The 23,049-nt window shown below is 45.3% G+C and overlaps 3 protein-coding genes across 3 annotated transcripts; 2 read left to right on the top strand and 1 right to left on the bottom strand.

Annotated features, from left to right (window-relative positions):
- Positions 1 to 280: 280 nt before the first annotated feature.
- LOC136433624 (cholinesterase 1-like) lies at positions 281 to 4,108 on the bottom strand. Its single transcript, XM_066426018.1, has 5 exons — positions 3,826 to 4,108; positions 3,420 to 3,590; positions 2,157 to 3,212; positions 1,676 to 1,836; positions 281 to 1,414 (listed from the first exon to the last, which is right to left on the bottom strand). The coding sequence occupies exons 1-5, from the start codon at positions 4,065 to 4,067 to the stop codon at positions 1,281 to 1,283; spliced, it is 1,764 nt and encodes a 587-aa protein (XP_066282115.1). The 5' UTR covers positions 4,068 to 4,108; the 3' UTR covers positions 281 to 1,280.
- A 2,790-nt stretch (positions 4,109 to 6,898) lies between these two features.
- On the top strand, positions 6,899 to 10,406 carry LOC136432119 (cholinesterase 1-like). Its single transcript, XM_066423131.1, has 5 exons — positions 6,899 to 7,139; positions 7,796 to 7,972; positions 8,276 to 9,331; positions 9,791 to 9,951; positions 10,205 to 10,406. The coding sequence occupies exons 1-5, from the start codon at positions 6,904 to 6,906 to the stop codon at positions 10,336 to 10,338; spliced, it is 1,764 nt and encodes a 587-aa protein (XP_066279228.1). The 5' UTR covers positions 6,899 to 6,903; the 3' UTR covers positions 10,339 to 10,406.
- A 1,317-nt stretch (positions 10,407 to 11,723) lies between these two features.
- Positions 11,724 to 22,843, top strand: LOC136431992 (plasminogen-like). Its single transcript, XM_066423002.1, has 15 exons — positions 11,724 to 11,914; positions 12,199 to 12,317; positions 12,763 to 12,883; positions 14,373 to 14,609; positions 15,231 to 15,423; positions 15,774 to 15,879; positions 16,266 to 16,416; positions 16,804 to 16,949; positions 17,224 to 17,387; positions 19,434 to 19,648; positions 20,005 to 20,220; positions 20,468 to 20,571; positions 21,253 to 21,514; positions 21,971 to 22,122; positions 22,527 to 22,843. Exons 1-15 carry the CDS (start codon positions 11,842 to 11,844, stop codon positions 22,692 to 22,694), a joined length of 2,427 nt encoding a protein of 808 aa, XP_066279099.1. The 5' UTR covers positions 11,724 to 11,841; the 3' UTR covers positions 22,695 to 22,843.
- Positions 22,844 to 23,049: the final 206 nt, after the last annotated feature.

Raw genomic sequence — 23,049 nt, 5'->3', positions numbered from 1 at the left:
AGGAACACGAAATATCAAACCAGGAAGTTCCGCTGCAGTACCAGAGCAAACTACTAGGGGGGCCCCAAAATCGATCAGGAAGGCCTACCCACATACCAAGTGCGAAGACAACCCACCCAGGTATTCCCGAGTTATCGGTTTTTGCACACACAGACACACACACACACACACACACACACACACACACACACACACACACACACACACACACAAAAACAAACAAACACACACATACACACACACACACAGAGACAAACAGACACACACACACACAGCTATGTATCAAAACACATGATTGATCGGTTTATTGATGTTGAATACTATTAGACCATGTTGCACTTAGATGTCGTACAATCTTTCAGGCTAACGTACTCCCTATATCTAGACATTCGAACCTATAGTATCAAAATTATGACAGCTGAACAAGCGCCGTGTAACAGAGGAACAAATAAAAACTTTGCATTCGCAATCCGCAAGAACTTGAGCATGATGAGATGACGTTTTCTGCTCCGTGGCACCGGTTTGGTGCCCGGGCGTCGGAAGACCAAAGCAGCACTACAGCTGGGACAGAAAAACAACCTGGTCTCGTGTTATACCACATGTCAGAGCACACATGTACAAATGTAGCTTTGACATCTTTAGTATAGTTTGGGTTATCTATTATTTTGTGGTCTAAGTATATTTGCACAGAAAAACGTCCACTGATGATTAGGTTGGCGGGTCTGGACTACATCTTTGTAAGTAGATTGTTGATTCTTGTTTATTCATCTATTTACTTATCTATCTATTTATGTATTCATTTATCTATTGGTTTGGCTGCTCAGCACACAAAGCCAGGGCTGCCCAACTAGCCTGTGGCTATTACAAAGGGCTAGCCCTGCTGACAAGACAAGACAGTACACTGGAATTTTGACATGGACAGTATAACAAGCTATGACAATGCTCCTCTACACAAAAACTATTGTATATTAGTTCTTAGTAACAGTAATACATCGCAAAAGCAGTAAGGGTAAGGGTATGTAGTATCAGTAGTACAGAAGTCCAGTTTTGACTGTGGTACAAAGTATTATAGGTAAAAGGGTGAGGTGTGACATCTCTGATTGCCTTGTCGGATAAGTGTGCACAACTAGCATTACAAAACAGCCACCCTGTACTATCATCCAGGTCATCAATGAGCAAGCAGAATGATGAAAATTAATTGAGCTCATTCGACCACTATATGTTTGTTCAACGCACATGGTATTGACGTCGTTGGCTCAATGTTACTACGTGATAAAAAACTAACAGCACACAGTGGCGAGGTGCAGGACGACCGCCAGAACGCAAGCTGCCAAACTCCTGCCCATGATCCCAGGACGGTTGTAGAGCGGCACTCCTGAACCGGTGGCACACGGGGCATCCTTCATTAAAGCCTCTGCAAGGAAATATTCAATGCGAAAATCAATCCATCTGCATCATATACAAACAGAACTAAACAGAAAATCTAAACAGTTTACTCCAATAGAAATAATAAATGAATTACTTCCGTGAGATGGAAGGTTCATTGTGATCGTTTTGTAATGTCACAATCTAGTAGAACTAGCTACCTAGGATTCAAGCAACAGCATCCTACCGACCTAAGAAGTCGGTCTCTTACAAGAGTATGAAAGTCTAGCAACCATTAGAATCAACTCACCTGTCTTGTTCCATAGGGGCTTTAAGTAGTTGTCCCAGAAGGCACAGTTTTCTGTGCTCGGGCCGGTCAACATCCGGGGCTCAAACGTGTCCAGCACCATGTACCCTCCATCGGTCGCGTTAAAGGCGCTCCAAACACCCTCGTCGTTGTTGTTTGGATTCCTGAGGAAACGTCAATGTTGTATATTGAAATAGAGTTGCCAACATAATGACATACCCGAGTAACACACCCTTTCCACCAGAGGCTGCGACCGCTGAGCGACCAACGATTTGACATATCGCTGAAAGAATTTCATAGATAGAGAACGAGTTTTGGGACGTTTTGCGTATTTTGTTGTCTTTTAAATCATACCTTTACATCTTGCATCTTATTCTAGTCAAGTTATGTACAGTCGCTAAGCGCTGGCCGTCTAGTGGCTTAAAAAACTATGCCAGTATGTCCAATATCAGAGATTGCAGAAGATTGCAGAGAAATAACATACCCTGTTCTGGCAAAGTTTGCCCAGTGCCGCATCATCCTGCGAGCCAGGTCTTTCTCCTCCTCGGTGAACCCGTAGACAGGATCCAGAGGCAGGCCGAACACGAACGGCACCTCATCGGCGTGGACCGCTCCTACCCAGGCCGGTTGGGGGGAATTCGAGGGGCGGTGGGCAAACCGGTACATGTAGGGCGTTGCTCCATTCCTTAGATGGGCCCGACCAGTGTTGACGTCAGGGCAGACGAAGGAGTTATCACCGTAAAGATCGTCCATCGCGTCGCGGTACATGGTATCTTGGTCTAGACGCTCCCAATCTGTGTACTGGAAGGCGACGGCATCAACAGCAAACCCGTTAAATGGTGGAAATTGGTAACGAATACACTCTAGAAATTGTTCCTTGGTGATCAGGCTTTCCGAGTTCTCGCTAAAACCAGGATATTGGTTGCTAATGAGGAAGAAGGCACCTTCGTCTTCATTAGAACCGAGCAGGAGATCTGCGCTTTTGAACGCTCCACTCTGATAGGCCACTGGTGGGCTTTCCGGTAGGAAACTGCCGTCTACAACAGCGATGATCGTTGCGTATCCCACGACAGAAGTATCAACAAGTTGTTGTGCGTCCTTTTCCCGAAGACAGGCCAGCATATCGGCTGAACCTCGGTCCGTTGGACATCCCAAATGGTTGGCAAAGATCACTGTTTTCTCGTAGGCATCAGCCTCAGAGTTGTACCCCCAGGGATTTAGAGCGGTCCCACTCTGCAGTATCGCGCGGCTGAACAGGTCTCTGCTGCCGGGAGATATCAGGTGGTACCCGATACTGATTCCACCGGCGCTCTCGCCAAATAGAGTCACCCTTGCCGGGTCACCGCCAAACGCCGCGACGTTGTCCTGAACCCACCTCAGCGCCAGAACCTGGTCTGTAAGACCGACGTTGCCCGGTGCGTCCTCGGTGCCGGTGTAGAGGAATCCTAACCCACTGAGCCGGTAGTTGAAGGACACTACGAGAACTCCTTCTGTGGCCGCTAGGTACCTTCCATCGTATGCGGGAAGTGACGAGGATCCCCTGATATAAGATATTGGACAATAAGTCTTCATACATAAAACTTTTTTAAAGATGTGGGACAATTAAATCACACCATTTGAACATCCAGGGCAACAGCATTAGGGCACCTCACTAATGGATTTTCTTCAATGAAGTCAAAGATCCAAATGCCATGTGTATCGTCTCTTGGCGCGTGCATAGATAGTGTCCTAGACATCTACAACATACCCCTCGAAGGCTCCCCCGTAAATCCAGACCAGCACGGCGGCTCCGGTGGGGACAGGGGTTGGCTGCCACACGTTCAGGTACAGACAGTCCTCGCTCTTCGGAGTATTCAATCCCCACAGGTTGTATTCATCATTCACTACTTCTCCGTTCTGGATGCATGCATTGGGCCTCCTGTTGTGGAATTGAAGAACAAAACAGTGTGAATTGAGAAAACGTCTAGAACGGAAGAACCCTTCTGATTTTAACCTGTGTCCATTATACGTTGTTTTTACTGAGAGAACGGTTCAATAATGTGCACATGTGAATGTGAATGGATACACTTTGTTCAAGGAGGTTAAATGTCTAATATCTAATATTCAAACAGATTCGAACTGAAGGATGACAATGGCAGGAACTTCAATTTGACCTTGTTGCGTTGTATATCCCGTCCCATGGCTCCATGGGTTCGGCCCGTCTGAACCGCCGTTCTCCGACTGGCGGCTGTGCGAACGGGATCCCCAGGAAGGCGTGAACTGTCGTCCCGAGCACGTCCAACTCCAGCCCGACAACTCGTCCTGCCGGCGTCGTCACATCAGCCGCTGCCTGTACCTGCTGTATGTCTAACAGCCCTGACACCAGGCATATTGAAGCTAGCATTTGAAGCAGCATTCCCAATGTCGTTAGTGCCCTGCGATAATGGTTGACACCGAAAACAATATTTACATTCTGAATGATGGGTGATTTAAGACTAAGGTCATGACCGAGGTAACACCCCCCTTCCACGAGTGGCTGTCACAAAATATTCAACAGATCGATCGTCACAGATAAAGATCTATTTGTTTTACCTTTCCTATATTTTGTTGTCTGAATGACACTTTTATATATTGCATCATATTCCATTATATTAAATCAAGGGTCAAACAAATCCAATTTGGTCGCTGTACAGCCGCTCAGCAATCGTCTTCTAGTGTAAAGGGTCTAGTGTAAAGGGTCTAAGGGCGAATTCTAAAGATTGCTCGCACCATGCGATATGGCGGCAGTCTACATTTTTTTAAAGATCAAGGTCATCAGCAAATGTAGAGCCTCATTGAGGCAAACTTGATATCAAACCTCACGCTAACTAGGCGGACACATTGATATTGTTGTCTGAAATGAGTAGTACTGAAAGTATAAAAATGTCAAAATGTCGGAGCCGACCTACCCACAGAGTAGGTTGTAGACATTTTCCTCTTCTAGCGTCCTTCAGGAACGTCGGTGTGCAACCAACTTAACCTAGCTATCATGTGGCAGAGTATCTCAGGGTCATTTTAAGCCAACATTATCGTGATGTCTTTGAATCAAGTCGAGATATAAGAGCGCAGTTGTAGAATGGCATCACACATCGAAGGTATTAAGGTAAACAAATAATTTTGGGCTTCAAATGACCCTGAGATGCTGATAGGCTAGGTTAAGTTAAGTTACTCGCCGACTCCTTGAAGGATGCCAGGAGAGGAAATTGTGGACGGCCTGCTCAGAGCTACCGCTTGCTGGTCGGTTTCTGCCATGCTGATACCGTACGTTGTGCCCCGTGCTTGTACCCGGCCAGTGGAATACTTTCAAAGAAACACATAATGCCTAGTTACAAGGCATATACCAGACTCAGACTTGCCAATAGGAAGTGATGCTGTAATGCACTGAAACAAGGGCTCAGAAAAGTACTTACTGACACTGCACGCCCCAAAAATTCATATGCACCAGAAAGCCACAGCTGTCTACTTTAGAATCATGCAAAGAAAAGATAATTGACCAGCTCCTTCGCTCGGGACAGCTGACAGAAGAAAACGAACCTCAACTTTGACCTACTTCTATGTTGGAATAGTCCACCCAGAGCATGTGAAACCAAACCACTAAGATATCTCCTTACGCCAACCTAACTACTGAAACGTACAAATTTTGAACTGGGAAAGCTTAGACCCTACCTGTTCCTTCTAGCCCAAAAGTCTCCAAAATGGTCCAAAATTTTAAAAGAAAAAGAAGGGTTTTCAAAAGTTTAGTGAAGGGACTAAACTTGTTGTTCGCATTTTTTTCACTCCACTGCGCAACTCAACAATGACGCCAGCCCTACATACCTTGGTATATCCAGTCAGAATGGCGACAATCTTTCTTGAAACACTTCACCAGTGCACTGCCTGGTCACCGCCTGTTTGCCAAACGGGAGTGATGCTCGAACTAACAAACAAAACCCAAAACAGAGACCCTATTCAAAGTTCGTACATAGACCGCTTTAATTTATGACCCCTGGGGTCAGAGTCCAACCCTCGGCTTCGTGTAGCACACAGTCACATCGACCAATCGATCGCATTGAAACTCAGATTCGAATCAGTCATGACCCGACAAATCGCTTTCTAAGTTGCGTTAACGACTAAATCTGACAAAACAAACTCGCCAGTGATATGGTGGAAGGTGTCAGCTTTCAAATAATGTTTTCAGATTGACAATTTTGGCACTTTGGAAGTGATTGAATGTGCCCGCGATTTAACGTTTAGACAAAAAATAGTTTCTACTACTTTTCTTTAAACGTTAAATCGCGGGCACGTTCAATCACTTCCAAAGTGCCAAAATTGTCAATCTGAAAACATCATTTGAAAGCTGACACCTTCCACCATCTCACTGGCCAGTTTGTTTTGTCAGATTTAGTCGTTAACGTAACTTAGAAAGCGATTTGTCGGGTCATGACTGATTCGAATCTGAGTTTCAATGCGATCTATTGGTCGGGGTGACAGTTATCAGATGTTGGTCGTTAGTCTTTTTTGCACCATCTTACAATATCATACTCACGGTTATGGTTGTATAAGGAGTTTGGGTTAGGGCTGACACGGGATCGACATCCTATCAATAGTGCCAAAAATTCTTACTGTCAATAGTGCCAAAAATATTCTTCTTTTTATTGCTTCCTGTCAATAGTACAAAATTTCGTATTGACAGGAACATCCTGTCAACAGTACCAAAACATTCCTATTGTCAGTAACATCCTGTCAATAGTATAGAAAAAATTCTTATAGCCTCGGGCCCTCGGCCTTTACTAATTGACAGACATGCTCTCCGCACCAGTGTCTTCTGATTGACAATACACAACAAGAGGCCACGAGTCGGTGGGGTCAAAAGTCAGTCGGGTCAAAAGCTACCGTTAACTTGAATCCAGCCGGCGGCCAGTTGGGGAGCAGCTTGAATTTCAGGGCCATCGCAGTCAAATGCCATAAGAACAACTGACTGGTTGTGTCTTCAGAAGTGTTGCCTGAAGCTAAAGGGGGAAGAAGTTCATGGTTGATTCATATTGGTCGTGGGTTTGCACTACTGTTACATTGTGAGATATTTGCTACCACTCTGCACTGTCGGAATGTTCGAATGCAATGCATGTGGGTACAACAAATCTAACAAGCTCTAAACCTTTCCATAATCGCAGTTCGTTGTTTACCTTACGTTGTCATTTTCCCATGCATCTAAAATGTAGGCAAGGGCATCCGACATGGCTCATCCCATCCTTATAGCAGTCCTTGCTGCGTTGTTGACCTCACCAGAAGTAGAAGCCGTGGCTGATGTGACGACGCCGGCAGGACGAGTTTTCGGGCTGGAGTTGGACGTGCTCGGGACGACAGTTCACGCCTTCCTGGGGATCCCGTTCGCACAGCCGCCAGTCGGAGAACGGCGGTTCAGACGGGCCGAACCCATGGAGCCATGGGACGGGATATACAACGCAACAAGGTCAAATTGAAGTCCCCGCCGTTGTTGTCCTTGTCATATCAAAGGATGTCTGTGATTTTAATTTTTTTAAGTTCGAATATGTGTTTGAATTAAGGGTTAATGACCCGCCCGATGTATAAATGACACCATATACACCGAAGGATAGGCAGGTTATTAACATTGTTATCATATAGCCTATTCAAACTGACCCATATAAGAGTAACAAATTCCTGTATGACGCATAGATCCCCTAATACTATACATGTAAATACATTTGTCCGTTTTTTGAGGAATGCATTTGAAAGTTTACATTTGTCCTTTTGGTACAGAACCTTATAGTATTCATTTTGAAACCCAAATTTCAAAGAAAATATTTCTTAACATTGCAATCTTGGCATGTCGATTTTTTTTCAAACCTACTCTACTCTACTCTACTCTACTCTACTCTACTCTACTCTACTCTACTCTACTCTACTCTACTCTACTCTACTCTACTCTACTCTACTCTACTCTACTCTACTCTACTCTACTCTACGTCATCTGGCTATATAACAATAATCTGTATTCATTCATATTCACACATTATTGACCTGTTCTCTCAAAAAGCAATGTATAATGTTCTTCCGCCCTAGTCGTTTTCTCAATGCATACTGTTTTGTTCTCCAATGCCACAACAGGAGACCCAATGCATGCAGCCAGAACAGAGAAGTAGGTGAATACGATGGTGAATACAATCTATGGGAATTGAATACGCCGAAGAGCGAGGACTGTCTTTACCTAAACGTGTGGCAGCCAACTCCCGTCCCCACTGGAGCCGCCGTGCTGGTCTGGATTTACGGGGGACACTTCGAGTGGTATGTTGTAGATGTCCAGGACACAGACTTGCTTCAAAAGACTTACATTGAGATACACAACTTTATCCCTGTAACTACCAGTAGAGACGGAGGTCGGCTTTCTTGATACCATTTTATCAACCACAAACTCCATTACAATCCGCGTGGAAATAGACCATACTCATGACATTTTCATGTGAGATATCAAGTGATACTGATACTTTCTTGTGATTGTTCAAATGCTGATGTGGTTTAACTGCCATACATCTATATATGATCTTTTTGCATGAAAGAATTTTGTTCTTCTCCACTATCTTATATCAGGGGATCCTCGTCACTTCCCGTATACGATGGAAGGTACCTAGCGGCCACAGAAGGAGTTCTCGTGGTGTCCTTCAACTACCGGGCCAGTGGGTTAGGATTCCTCTACACCGGCACCGAGGACGCACCGGGCAACGTCGGTCTCACAGACCAGGTTCTGGCGCTGAGGTGGGTTCAGGACAACGTCGCGGCGTTTGGCGGTGACCCGGCAAGGGTGACTCTATTTGGCGAGAGCGCCGGTGGAATCAGTATCGGGTACCACCTGATATCTCCCGGCAGCAGAGACCTGTTCAGCCGCGCGATACTGCAGAGTGGGACCGCTCTAAATCCCTGGGGGTACAACTCTGAGGCTGATGCCTACGAGAAAACAGTGATCTTTGCCAACCATTTGGGATGTCCAACGGACCGAGGTTCAGCCGATATGCTGGCCTGTCTTCGGGAAAAGGACGCACAACAACTTGTTGATACTTCTGTCGTGGGATACGCAACGATCATCGCTGTTGTAGACGGCAGTTTCCTACCGGAAAGCCCACCAGTGGCCTATCAGAGTGGAGCGTTCAAAAGCGCAGATCTCCTGCTCGGTTCTAATGAAGACGAAGGTGCCTTCTTCCTCATTAGCAACCAATATCCTGGTTTTAGCGAGGACTCGGAAAGCCTGATCACCAAGGAGCAGTTTCTAGAGTGCATTCACTACTATTTTCCACCATTAAACGAGTTCGCTGTTGATGCCGTCGCCTTCCAGTACACGGATTGGGAGCATCTAGACCAAGATACCATGTACCGCGACGCGATGGACGATCTTTACGGTGATTACTCCTTCGTCTGCCCCGACGTCAACACTGGTCGGGCCCATCTAGGAAATGGAGCAACGCCCTACATGTACCGGTTTGCCCACCGCCCCTCGAATTCCCCCCAACCGGCCTGGGTAGGAGCGGTCCACGCCGATGAGGTGCCGTTCGTGTTCGGCCTGCCTCTGGATCCTGTCTACGGGTTCACCGAGGAGGAGAAAGACCTGGCTCGCAGGATGATGCGGCACTGGGCGAACTTTGCCAGAACAGGGTATGTAATTTCTGTGCAATCTTCTGCAATCTCTGATATTGGATGATACCGGCATAGTTTCTTAAGCCACTAGACGGCGATCGCTGAGCGACCGTACATTATTGGAATAAGATGCAAGATGTAAAAGTATGATTTAAAAGACAACAAAATATACAAAACGTCCAAAAATTCGCAGCCTCTGGTGGAAAGGCCGTGTCTCATGTCACATTTCCAAACCGGGGCCCGGCCGGGCTGTTTGCGTGAACGAAAATTATACAATTCATATTAAGTTTATATAAAAATGGTGCTCATGATTAATTTTTGCAACTTTTCTGTGTTTTGTTGTCTTTTATATCATACTTGTCGTTCACGCAAACTGCCCGGCCGGGCCCCGCGTTGGGAATTATGACCTAAGCATTATTCGGGTATGTTATCATGTTTGCAACTCTATTTCAATATGCAACATTGACGTTTCCTCAGGAATCCAAACAACAACGACGAGGCTGTTTGGAGCGCCTTTAACGCGACCGATGGAGGGTACATGGTGCTGGACACGTCTGAGCCCCGGATGTTGACCGGCCCGAGCACAGAAAACTGTGCTTTCTGGGACAACTACTTAAAGCCCCTATGGAACAAGACAGGTGAGTTGATTCTATTCACGGATAGTTGCTAGACTTTCATACGAACCCTTGTAAGAGACGGACTCTTAGGTCTCTGGAATACTGTTGCTCGAATTCTAGGTAACTAGTTCTACTAGATTGTATAAATATAACATTACGAAACAATCACAAGTGATGAATTTACTATTGGAGTAAACTGTTTTGGATTTTCTGTTTAGTTCTGTTTGTATATAATGTAGGCGGATTAATTTTCGCATTGAATATTTCCTCGCAGAGGCTTTAATGAATGATGTCCCGTGTGCCACCGGTTCAGGAGTGCCACAATACAACCGGCCAGGGATCGTGGGGAGGAGTTTGACAGCTTGCGTACTGGCGGTCGTCTTGCACCTTGTCACTGTGTACTGTTAGTTTCTTATCACGTTGTAGTAACATGATGGAGCCAACGACCTCATCAATAAAATGTCTGTTTGACCAAACATACAGTGTTCGATTGAGTATTTGTTTTCATAATTTTGCGTGCTCATTGAATACCAGAAGGGTGTGGTTTTGCCTTCGTTTGCCCCCAATCATCCCTGGGAACAAACATGGCTCCTATCATCAATTCCATTAGCCAACGTTTGAAAGATATTTACACTCAAACATTCTCAGCCGAAATCCACAATGATAATAGAGAGAAATCTTATATCGACTGTTTAAGTCCCTATATAAGGAAGAAGAGTATCTATCTATAAGCAACATACAGCATAGAGTAGCTGTCACTAAATTCAGGATTAGTTGTCACAAATTACATATTGAAACAGGAAGGCACAACCGCACGCTTCTAAAAGATATACTTTGCCAATATTGTAAGTTAAATCATATAGAAGATGAGCGGCACTTCATTTTAGATTGTAAACTTTACGATATAGAAAGAATTGTTTCTTTTCAAATGTATTAATGAGAAATTCCCATACTTTGAATATCTAAACGCAACGGATACATTCATGTTTTTGTTACGTCTAGACAACCCTTGTATCAGAAACATGATCTGTTCATACATTTACACATGTACAAAGAAGCGACCTACGTACTAAGATGTAGCTCAGACCCTAACCTAATCATCAGGTGACGTTTCTCTGTGCAAAATGCTTTGACCACAAAATACATGTACATGTACTAGATAATCCAAACCCAAACCGCAAAGGTGTCAAAGCTACATTTGTACATGTGTGCTCTGACACGTGCTAAAATGCTAAAACACGAGACCAGGTTGTTTTTCTGTCCCAGCTGTAGTGCTGCTCTGGTCTTCCCACGCCCGGGCAACAAACCGGCGTCGCGGGGCAGAAAACGTCATCTCTGACGTTCTTGCGGATTGCGAATGCAAAGTTTTCATTTGTTCCTCTGTTACACGGCGCTTGTTCAGCTGTGATAATTTTAGAAGTACCCTTACACAAGGGGTTCAAATGTCTAAATTTAGGGAGTACGTTAACCTGAAAGATTTTGCGACATCCAAGTGCAACAATTTCTGATATTCAACATCAATAAACCGATAAATCATGTGTTTTGATACATTTGTTTTTATTCTAACATTGTGAATGTTAAGTTAAGGTATACGTGGTATATTTTAGTCGAGCTCTTTGAATCTAGACGTGGAAAATTGGTGGGTCTAACGTTACAGACGCAAAAACTTACACCACATTTGTGTCAATCGTTCTGCGGTCAATGAACGAGTTGTTATCTAGCATTGCGTTGTTTGTTCCTCATTACGTCTGTGTTGTTTACCTTTGCTTCATTGCGTTACGAAATACCATTTCCGAGGAGTATGTTTGCGGCTGGTTTCTTGTGTCATCAGCAGGCGGAGAGGTATATAGAAGGACTTTGTAACTTGAAGATCAGACAAGAGAAGCAACTCACCCGGTGATATTCCACAACATGGCGATAATGATAAGTTTGGCCCTGGTCACGGCCCTTTGTTGGTCGGCAACATACGCCCAGGGAGATGATGGTAAGATTTTGAAATATCATTTCGCTCTGACTGAGCTCTCTCTTCATGCTTACCAAAATTAACTACTTCATGATTCAAGATCAGTACTGTCTATCTATAACTTCTTGAATTGCAGCAGTATATCATATATTTTAATTGCGACAGATCAGTACTCGTTGACTGTGACTGTAGCATGTTGCTACGCTACCAGTGTACTTGAGTCTCTTCGTAAGACCAACTTAATGCTATTAGTGCTGTTTTATAGTAATAGTAATAGAATAGAATAAAATTTGGTACTGTTCCAGACTGTTTTGTGGGAAACGGTGCCTCCTACCGAGGACAGATGAACACTACAGACGACGGTCTGGTCTGCCAGCGCTGGGACGATCAGACCCCGCACGGTCACCAGTTCCTGCCTACCTCGGTAGGGTTTCCCCCTCTCTCCATCTCTCTCTCTCCTATTTTGGTATGAGAGTTAAAGAGTTGCAAAGTCGCAAAGTTGCTAAGTATTATGATTAAGGTGGTGAAGTCTGCCATCGCTGGTTGCAGTATCACAATGTATCTCTATATGCTTTCTCAAAGTGCAGTAAAAATATCTATCCTGCAGTAAAAATATCTATCCTCTGTGATCTAATGATGATATGTGAGCTCGAGTCCGCACCAATTATTTCCTTTCAACAGGAGTAAAGAGTCAGTGAAACATACCTTTGTCAAGGGTAAGACCCGTCAGCTGAAGAGGGTATTCGTGAAAATTGAAAATGACTGTAAAATTAAGTTTTGTTGGTAAGATAGCATTTCAATTTATTCCTCAGATGTTTATAGTAATATTGGCTTCATTCAGTATCCCCACTATTTCTACACTGACGCAGGAGTACAACATTTACGACCTGACGGAGAATTACTGCCGTAACCCGGACGGTGCGGAGAGACCGTGGTGTTATACCCTGGACTCTAGCGTCCGCTGGCAGTACTGTCCCGTCAAATCCTGCGGTAGGTCAGCCAGTGATTATATAATGCAGGGCTCTAGCCAGCACCAGTTTTGCCGTAAATTTACGGGACTTTGCTGCGTGTTACGGACAAAATTCAAGACCAATCCGTAAACCTTGACGGAAAAAAATCGGGAGAAAAGATATAGACAGGGCTTGAACTTTTGCAAAGATCTCCAGAAAAGAAGCGGAAGTTCGAAGCGAGGTCGATTCAGGCCATTTCTATCTTCCGCCGGCGGCAGGTGACAACCCCAAGGTGGCTTTATAGGTAATAAGGTGACAAACGGAGGCGCGGAGGTTGCCAGTGGTTCGTGGGCCGAGAGAAAATCAGCATCGTGTGCCCCCCTCCCCACTACTAGTGCCCCACTACAATTCTTGCCGGTCGCATCGGGCTGACGTTTTTTTTTCGGCTGTTTTCCCCGGTTCACCGCTAGTTATAGCCACACAAAAAATACTCCGGTAGTTACCAGGCGTTCAGTATTTTTTGGTAAACATTGTTAAAGTTTTACGCCGAGTTACACGCACTCTTCCCGCGAAAACTAGTGTTGATAGTTTTAGACCTCAGAATCAGATATCATCTACCAATAACAGCGTTCGTTCACGCCGCGTCACGGAAAATCGACCAATGACATACAAGTCTCGCGGTTCACGAGAGGCGCGAATCCGCGAGGTTTTAGCAGAAATTGATATTCGGTGCGAAGATGGGGCTTGAATCGACGAATTTTGATTAAATCAAGTGGAAGTTACCGGAGAAATCGACCATGGAAAACACGGAAGGAAAATATTGAACGTCTTTAGGGCGTTCTGTCCAAAGTAGGGTGTCTCATTTCCTACTATATTTAGTACAGGGCGCAAACGGGACCGGTACGACGCGTCGACCGGTGTTGAAAATGTTTTATTTCTGCCGACTTGAATTCACGTGTATATTTGTCAAATAAATAAGAAAGTTTTGTGGTGCTAAATTTCATTTATTTGCCGATTGTATACAACGAGGGCCCAATTAATTTTTCACCCAAACTTGCCCCTCAAAATGCTGGAGATAGCGTTTCAGAGGGTCTAGATTTAAAAATTTCCCGGGGGGAATACCCCCGGACCCCCCTAGAATTGTCGCGCCTACGGCGCGACGCCTCGCGCCTTCGGCGCTCGATATGTTAGGTTTGTACAAAATTTTAGCGCTTACGGGATAAAATTTCAGGCTGGCTAGAGCCCTGATATAATGTGAGCACAAAATGTGGAAATGTGTTAATTAACACCACTGAATGAGTGATTGATTGGCTGCTATACCGTTGTAAGTCTTGGGCAGCCATGGTTAAATTTCTGCAGCCCACAAAACGCTAGCCTGCATGGTATCCTAACGTATTATAGTTGCTGAGTCTCTTCGTCCTCTTACGCGTTAGAGGACGAAGACACTCGGCAGTGTGATAGGTTTGAATACCAGGCTAACAAAACGCAGCCTTGTATTGATACATCTCTCTCACATTGCACACACATAGACTGTTATACTGGCACGGGAGCACTCTACAGAGGGGAAGTCAACATGACGTCCTCAGGACTGACGTGTCAGAGATGGGACCAGCAGGCCCCTCACAACCACGCCTTCTCTCCCGCCGACGGACCCGGCTCGGGACTGGAGGACAACTACTGCCGGAACCCTGACGCCGCCGCCCGGCCCTGGTGCTACACTACAGACCCCAGTGTGCGATGGGAGTACTGCGACGTCCCGAAATGTGGTAAATTATGGGAAAGGGACAGGTGTTGGAGGTGAACGTGTTTGACTTTGGCTGTGGTGACCATCGCTGTAGACAAATTACAGACGATCGACAAACACACGTAGATGTGTAAATCTATCAGTTTACCAGACATGGGTCCGGACGCAAAACGACACTATCAGTGTTACGGTTAGATAAATGTTTACATTAACGTCAATCAATGTATACTCTTTGCTTTTTTTTTAAAAACATGCTTTAGTGAACAGTAGCCACGAATAGAGATGATTACTAAAATAGTCTATAAATGTAAAGCTCTACATAGTACTCAAGTTCTGTGACTAAGCAGAGGTTCACAGCTACCAAGTGATCTTGCACCATGACAAGGTAGTGGTGGGCACAAGTCTTAAGAAGGCCATTTTCACTGATGTCTCTGACCGTATATATGGCCTCCGTCGGTCAGTATCGACTATGGCTAAACAGCCCTATAGTTTTGTTGCAAAGCTCTTTTCTGCGGATCTGCTTTTCTTCTGCGCTGTGCATCAGTCTGGCTTCTCCTGATACCCGTACATGACAACTTATCTGTCTATGACCACGCTGTCTTAATTCAAGAGAAGAAAAATTCGATCTCTCTTTCTCCCCTAGCTCCTCTGGCCGGAGAAGATTCGTGCGGCACCCCCGCCATCCCGCCGTCTCTGACGCGCGTGGTGGGCGGGACCGTGTCGGTGCCCGGCAGCTGGCCCTGGCAGATCTCCCTCCGGTACCGCGGCTCGCACACGTGCGGCGGCACCCTCATCCACCCGGACTGGGTCCTCACCGCCGCGCACTGCGTGGACGGGTACGAATAGTTATTAGTTCGGTTTGTCGAATAATGTAAAGACACATTGAGCAAGTTCGATCCCTTTTTAGATGTGTGTGTTTTCGTCTGTATCTCTGGGAACAAGCCAAATAGGCTCGCCCCTGAGGTGTCGCCAACAACTATTGCCCCTTTTTTTCTACCCTGTGGTCGCAGAGTATTCACGGGCTAGACAGAACAAATACGCATGCGTATTGTATTTGTAGGTTTGCCGTTTCAGCCTACGTGTATACATTGCACTGCCATTGATTAACGATGCCTAAACCTTAACATGAAATAAGCTTCTTCATCAGTGTATAACCATCTCTTTGGCTTTCTCTCTCACATTCCAGGAGGGCAAGTCCCGAGCCATGGACCATCCTCCTCGGGAAAGAACACCGCAACGCAGAGGACCCAACACAGCAGACCCGCAGTGTGACAAAGGTTATCGTGCACGAGGTAAACGCCCAAAACGTCATAGTAAAAGCCTACCTGCTACAGTATGTGACTTTTAGCTTTAGCCTTTTTAGTCCATTGCCCTTCATCTATGATTGATCCTACATCATCCCTGAAAACTGAAGGGACTGTGAAAATTCCTGAGAACAGAGCAGTTCGGCACAAGCTGAAATCACATTAGTGAAAACATGGAAAAACTGAATTGTTAGCCTGGCATTCAAGCCTTCTGTAGTTGCCGAGATCTATTTGCAAAGAGACCGAAGACGACCAGGACTCGACAGCTATAGTAGGTTTGGATACCAGGTCACTGAATTGTATGGTTGCGGACAAGCACGAAGGTCTATTAACAAGCCATTTGTTCTTGCCCTGCTCTCCCACCTACCTAACAGAGTTGGAACAGCAACACCGTACAGAACGACCTGACGCTAATGAAGCTGAGCTCACCTGTGGTCTTGACGGACCAGGTGAGCCCCGCCTGTCTACCTGAGGCGGACACACCTGCCGGGACCGAGTGTTACACCACCGGCTGGGGAAGCACAGGTTAGTGTACCAGGGCGTCTTTGTGAAAATGATGGAACATTGATTTACTGACACTTTTATTAAAAAAACGTTTTTACTTGGGGTGGAATTCTCAAGTACAATCATCCCCGGTCCCAGATAAGAAATACACAGGATTCAAGTCGTGACCTAATCGTGAATACATCTACTGGGTTCCCGCCGGGACCCGGTTGATTTTAAGTGCGAATTAAGATCAACCGGGGGCCCAATCGAGCTCCTTAGATAGCTGGTAGTCCCACGGGCCTGAAGGCACAAACAAAGCCAACCCGTTATTTACTCGGCGGGGCATCGGTTTGGAAATGTTACTGCATGTAGTATGGCTGTGAAAGCCACAATGTAAGGACCTAACGTACGTTGACTTTACCACAGGGTCTGGCCTGTCGGAAGTATTGCTGCAGGGTAAAGTGCCCATTGTGGCTCCGTCCACCTGTGTGAGTTACCTTGGCGCCTCCTCCATCGACACCAACACCATGATCTGTGCCGGGTACGACCAGGGCGGGGTCGACGCCTGCCAGGTAGACAACATAAGTCTCTATGTGTATTTCTTAAGCATAAGAACATACAGCGTCTTACTTTTTGGCCTAATCAAAATTAAATCATAACTTGAAATTTTATAGAACATGATTCATCACCATCATCGTGTAATTGCTTGGCCATATTTCTTACTATCTCCTGTTGTCGTCTTATTTCTTATCCTATTCAAAATAAATCCTAACTTTAAGCGCATAACAAGTTGACAAAACTTCACAAGTTCGACACTAACAACAATGGATCTTGCCGCCTGCCCAGGGCGACAGCGGCGGCCCCTTGGTGTGCCAGCGTGCCGACGGGACCTGGGAGCTGGCCGGGGTGGTCAGCTGGGGGATCGGCTGTGCGCAGGCCCGCAAACCCGGCGTCTACACACGGGTCTTCAACTACGTGGACTGGATCGGCTACAAGATGGAGACTAACTAGAGTACAGGAGGCACAGTTCTTAATTCATTCATATCAGTTCATTTTAAACCCCTAATAACGGCGCATATGCATATAATCAACGAAAAGGCCGAACTTTGTCATTCTAGTTACAGTGAAAAAAGTAAAGGTATGAATATGAAAAGATGAAAAATGAAAAATGCAAAGCAGCAGATAAATATACGATAGTCCACAATATTAGACGTGCTTCCTGGAAAAAAAGACCTGGCCTATCGTGTCTGTAATGTTTCAATGTTCTTGTCGAGTGTTCTTTTAGAGAGAGAAGCCATAGTTCTTCAGCTGTTGTGTTTGTGCTATATCTTCAATAAAAAGTGACCAAGTTAGCACATCACGGTCATAACACGATTAACGTCGTTAATAAACCAGCAGCCTTCCCTGTAAGACAATGAGAATAATGTAATAGTTACTAATAAATGAGACATAGCTTAGAACTAGATATAACGGTTGCTTACGCGAAAGGCTTGAAAAACAATGTTAATCGTGACATGTTGCAAATCAGTCGAATAAACACGTTTTATATCATGAATCATTGTATTCTCATTATTCTGATAGCACGTGTACTCGCAGGTGGTATGAACCTGTTTGTTGAAAACCGCTGGCATGGATGCATGCATCTCCAGGCACAAGTGTGCCTTACGTTACCTCAATGCAAACTTTAGAATCAAACATTTGCCGATGTAATTATAATATAAACAGCGCAGCAGAAAACATGGACGTAGATAAAACAAAAACGTCACTCCATGACGGCTGTTGACCCATAACTATACTGCCCTCGTGACTGCAGTGCGATGACATTAAACCTGAACGGAATGAGTTTTCTTTATTCAATTTTCTGCGCGTCACGTTCTTGACCGTGATGTCATGTTTGTTCCAGGGTTTGACGTACATTGAAGTTCATGATGACATGGCAATCATATTCAAACAGAATGTAATAATCAATCAGAAGCACGTGTAGCGTCTTTCGAAGTTGAATATATATGTGACAACATCTGACGCCATTCAGTAGCGATGAGTTCACCTCACTCGACCAAAATGTAAAAATGAGCACCTGACTTTGGGTTTGGGAGGTGATAGGCGGTGGAAGGAGAGGGTGGGCTCCGCTTTCCAATGCCATGCCCTAGACACGGTGCAGCCAATAGCATCCCATTGACCCTACGGCTTAAAAAGGCTATGGAACTACCTTTACCTTTTATTAAGCACACTATTCTGTCTGGAGTAGCAGCATGGGTCTGTTTAAGCTCGCTTAAGAGGAGTTTGTCTGCTCCTAGGCAAGCAAGACAGTGTAGTTTAAAATTTCGTCTGGAAGACGAGACCTTCGACATGTCCTCAGTCAATACACACAACACTTAATCAGTACAAATATAGCACTAGGTTACATAAACAACAGGACGTAATATCCCGATATTGTTTGCGTTGCGCACTACATTCTCTGGGCACAATTCAGCTTGATTAGTATTACACAAGCCAGTACGATGACATTATCTAAGACCACGTACGGGACTTAACAGGATCAGACGCTTTGACAAGAACTTGATGAAAATGATCTCTACTGTAGTGCTTATTGTTTCGCTAGGAATAGCCGCTTCAGTGGCTAAAGGTGGGTACAGTTTTATCGTTAGTTGGGTGCCGACGAAATCGTTTGGCAGTATTTACAACAAACAGCCTTTTCAGGTGAGTGTGGTTTAGAACCCAACGGACGTTGCGCAATTTTGATATGGGTAGAACATTTTTGTGCGATTAAAATTTTTCAAAGGCATACGTACATTTTAGCTCGTTTAACGCTAATGGATATAAAAACGCGACTATGGGACGCAAAATGGCATACAATGTAGTGTGCAACTACCTTCGGTAGGACGGTGTAAATCCTGTTTCCGCGGACAACAAGACGTATAGATCGTCTCTACGTGCCCCGACGGCTGACTAAGCTATGGGAGAGAGTGAGTGAGTGAGTGAGTGAGTATGTTCAAAATTAAGAAGAGTTACATTCGTGTTGATGTCTTCTTTGCTTTAGAATGCTATCTGAACAGCGCCTACCGCGGTGACACCAGCCGTACGGTGTCGGGGAGGGTGTGCCAGCGATGGGACAGCCAGCTCCCGCACCAACACGCCATCACACCCGAGAGCAAGCCCCAGGCCGACCTGCGGGAGAACTACTGTAGGAACCCGGACAACCACACCAACCCCTGGTGTTACACCACGGACAGCGCCGTCAGATGGGAGGACTACGACATACAGTCATGCGGTATGTACAAGCTATATCATTTTTGTCGATAACACAGCTTTGAAAAACAATTCGGCGAAAATACTTATTATTAAACGACGATCTGACAAAATGCATTCGATTTACAGAATCGTCATTCATTCCTAAGAACTCGATAAAAATTGTTTCCTAGCATACTTCCTGACTTAGCGTACTCATGTAGTAGACGCTTTTTAAAAACATTAAGTGTGTCTGAGATAGGTCACGTTCACCATGGTTGCATCACTCAATATCTGTGTTCGAAAGTAGTCAGGAATAGCATGATGTGACTCTATATAGGGCAAAAGAAGTGCACTAAGCAAATGGCAACATGAATGTTATGTTTTCTATTTTCGAAGACTTCGTATGTACGTCTGGTAACGGCGCTAACTACAAAGGCACGGTATCCACCACCCGACGAGGCCTGCCATGTGAGCCTTGGGCGAACTACATGAACTATCCCGACGTTCAACTCGACCGGAACTACTGCCGCAATCCGGACGGGGACCTGCGCCCTTGGTGCTATGTAACAGACAGCACGTACAGATGGCAGTATTGCGACATCCCAAAATGTGGTATGGTTTTCAGCAAGATTTTCTCTCGTACGAAACAGTCCCATGCAATTGTTTTCGTAGCAAATGAACAATTTTGTTGATCACAACTTTGTTTGCCAATGATTGTCCTTGACGCAGGCCTACGCTTGTCAAATTTCTATAAAATAACATTTTATTCAATCAACTTAATACCTTTTGATGCTTATGCAGTATAAACATGTCTAATCCAGTAATGGATAAAGATATACGCGTTCCCTGTACGCCACAGAAATCACCCTTGGACAGGAGACCTGCGGCACCCCCGCCATCAGCCCGACCCTGACGCGGGTGGTTGGCGGTACCGAGGCCATCCCAGGCAGCTGGCCATGGCAGGTGCGTACGGTCAGCTAAACCAGCCTTGTAAAATGAAGTCTCTAACAGACCTCCCTGTAGAATTGGAAAAAAGTGCAGAAATCGTCCGAAATAGAGTGGAAGGGGGAATGAGCTTCACTGGGAGAATACTTAATTCCACAATTATTGGTAAATCTTCTCTTGCAAATCATTAGACCTATTTGGCCAATTTTGATTCCATCTACCCACGGAGTCTGGTAGAGGCACGATAAAACGCCATGAAAAGTATCTAGTAAAAACAAACATTTTGCAAGTGAGTGAAAATGCTCCGTGGTAGTCATTATGTTTAAGTACGACGAGACTCCTGTGGATTGATGACGGTCTTCTCGGTCCAGGTATCCTTGAGACAGGGGACAGGCCGCTGGCACGTATGCGGCGGCGCCCTCATCCATCCCCGGTGGGCTGTCACGGCCGGGTGGACGGGTAAGGGGCATCGATTCTTCCTCTTTGTTTGCTGGGTGAAAATGTTGAACACAGTTCATATTTCAATGACAAATATTGAACCATCTTGATATTGAGTGTAACCTCGAGTCATCGCCAATTAGACGAAGATATATCCTGTCGCTTACAAAATGCGATTTGTGAATTATATGATTACAGTTTTGCGATATGACCATGAAGGTTTTTTGTAAAAAACTCCTTGATGTAACTTAGTAATGTCTATACCTCCACAGTGTCGACGACGCGCTGTTCACGGTGTCCCTCGGGAGCCACCGTCGTCAAACCGCCGACCCCAACCAGCAGGACATCTCGGTAGAGGAAGTCTTCCAGCACGAGGGCTACACGAACGGCCTGGACAACGACATCGCGCTGCTGAAGCTGTCGCGGTCGGCAGAGCTGGACGACTACGTCGGCGTGGCTTGTCTGCCAGAGAGCGAGCCTGCTGCCGGGACGTTCTGTTACACCACGGGGTGGGGAGCCACGGGTGAGAGTACATACATGTAGCCTGTGTGCCATCCTATTTAGTCTACAGGAGCTCCCATGCTGTCCCCTAACCAACTGCTGGTAACCTAACTGGGATGACACTCAGGCTAGAGAGCACATGTGGCATTACAGACTCCAGTGATATTTGAAGAAGCAACTTCGACACTACATACATGAAGTGATTTTTGTTGTGTCCTCATACCAAGATCCTCTTTGTAGAACAAGCATAATGGTAGTTCTAGTTTTTGGGTTACAGCTTGTCTATTTTGTCTAGATGGTGATCACGGGTGTGGACCTAAACCCAATAGCCAGTGCTCCTGGCGTTAGAATGTGTAAACTTTAGCGAATGCAACTCTGTGCCATTGCCTCGCAATATGTAGTGTAGTGACGCTTTCATTTTTCCTTACAGCACGATGGTAGTTCTGGCTGTTTGTAAATTGTTGTCTATTTTGTCTAGATGATGGCCACTTGGCTGAGGCTCTACAGCAGGGAAAGGTTCCCGTTGTGGACATGACGACGTGTAACTCTGCAGACCACCTCAACGGCCTGGCCTTCACGGACAGTAACATCTGCGCAGGATACGAGGAGGGCGGGGTGGACTCCTGTAACGTAGGCAGCTCAGTCTTTTGTCTCATACTGTAGTTGAAATAAGTATTTTATTCCGATGATTTTATGGATGATCTTATGGATTTGCGGGGCGGTTTTTAAGAGCTAATGGCACACATCAAGACATGACTACCATGAAGCCATGAAGCGCCTCCCCCCCATTGAGAAGCTCAAAGGTTACGAGGATAAAGTGACTTTTAAATGCATGTAGCACACTTAACGCTTGATTTTACGTAAAACACGAATCTATGGTATAATTTCTTTCATTTATCACTTAGCTTGCGTAACTAACTTCCGTCATAAATGTTTGCTTTGACGTTGTTTTCGGCGATGTCGATAGTTTGTCTGGTACAAATAGACAGAACTGTAACCGGCTGCACATGTTTACATAAATATTATGTACTCAGGGTGACAGTGGAGGCCCGCTGGCGTGCCGTGACTCCGACGGAAGCTGGTATCTAGCTGGGCTGGTGAGCTGGGGCCCTAACCCGTGCGGAAGCCCCAAGAAACCCGGTGTCTACACCAACGTGGCCATGTATCCTGACTGGATCTACAACGTCATCAAGAATAACTGAAAACTATTTTTCTGTCTTTATTTACCCTGATAATACACGTGAAAATTGCCATTGTAAAACAGGAAATAAGTGTTGTCATGAATTATATCTCGCCTTCTTTCTCTCGTTCTTGTTTACAATATAACTATATCACTGACTGTGAAACTTAACTGGCTTCCTTGCCTTACTTCAAACGTCTAGCCTTGCACGCAAATAAATGCAGCAACACATGATATCCGATCTAGAGTCTGTAAATATTAGCATTTCCAATTTGGCGGATATTTTTGCAGCGTATGAAGACGTAAAGCATTCCATGTTTAATCATCCTTATCAAACAGTCGAATGTCATGTGGAAATGAGAGACAATAAATACTGG

This window comes from Branchiostoma lanceolatum, chromosome 4 (genome assembly GCF_035083965.1).
Source record: "Branchiostoma lanceolatum isolate klBraLanc5 chromosome 4, klBraLanc5.hap2, whole genome shotgun sequence".
Classification (NCBI taxonomy): Eukaryota; Metazoa; Chordata; class Leptocardii; order Amphioxiformes; family Branchiostomatidae; genus Branchiostoma; species Branchiostoma lanceolatum.
Note: the sequence above shows the minus strand (reverse complement) of the source record. Positions and strands in the feature narration are given on the sequence as shown.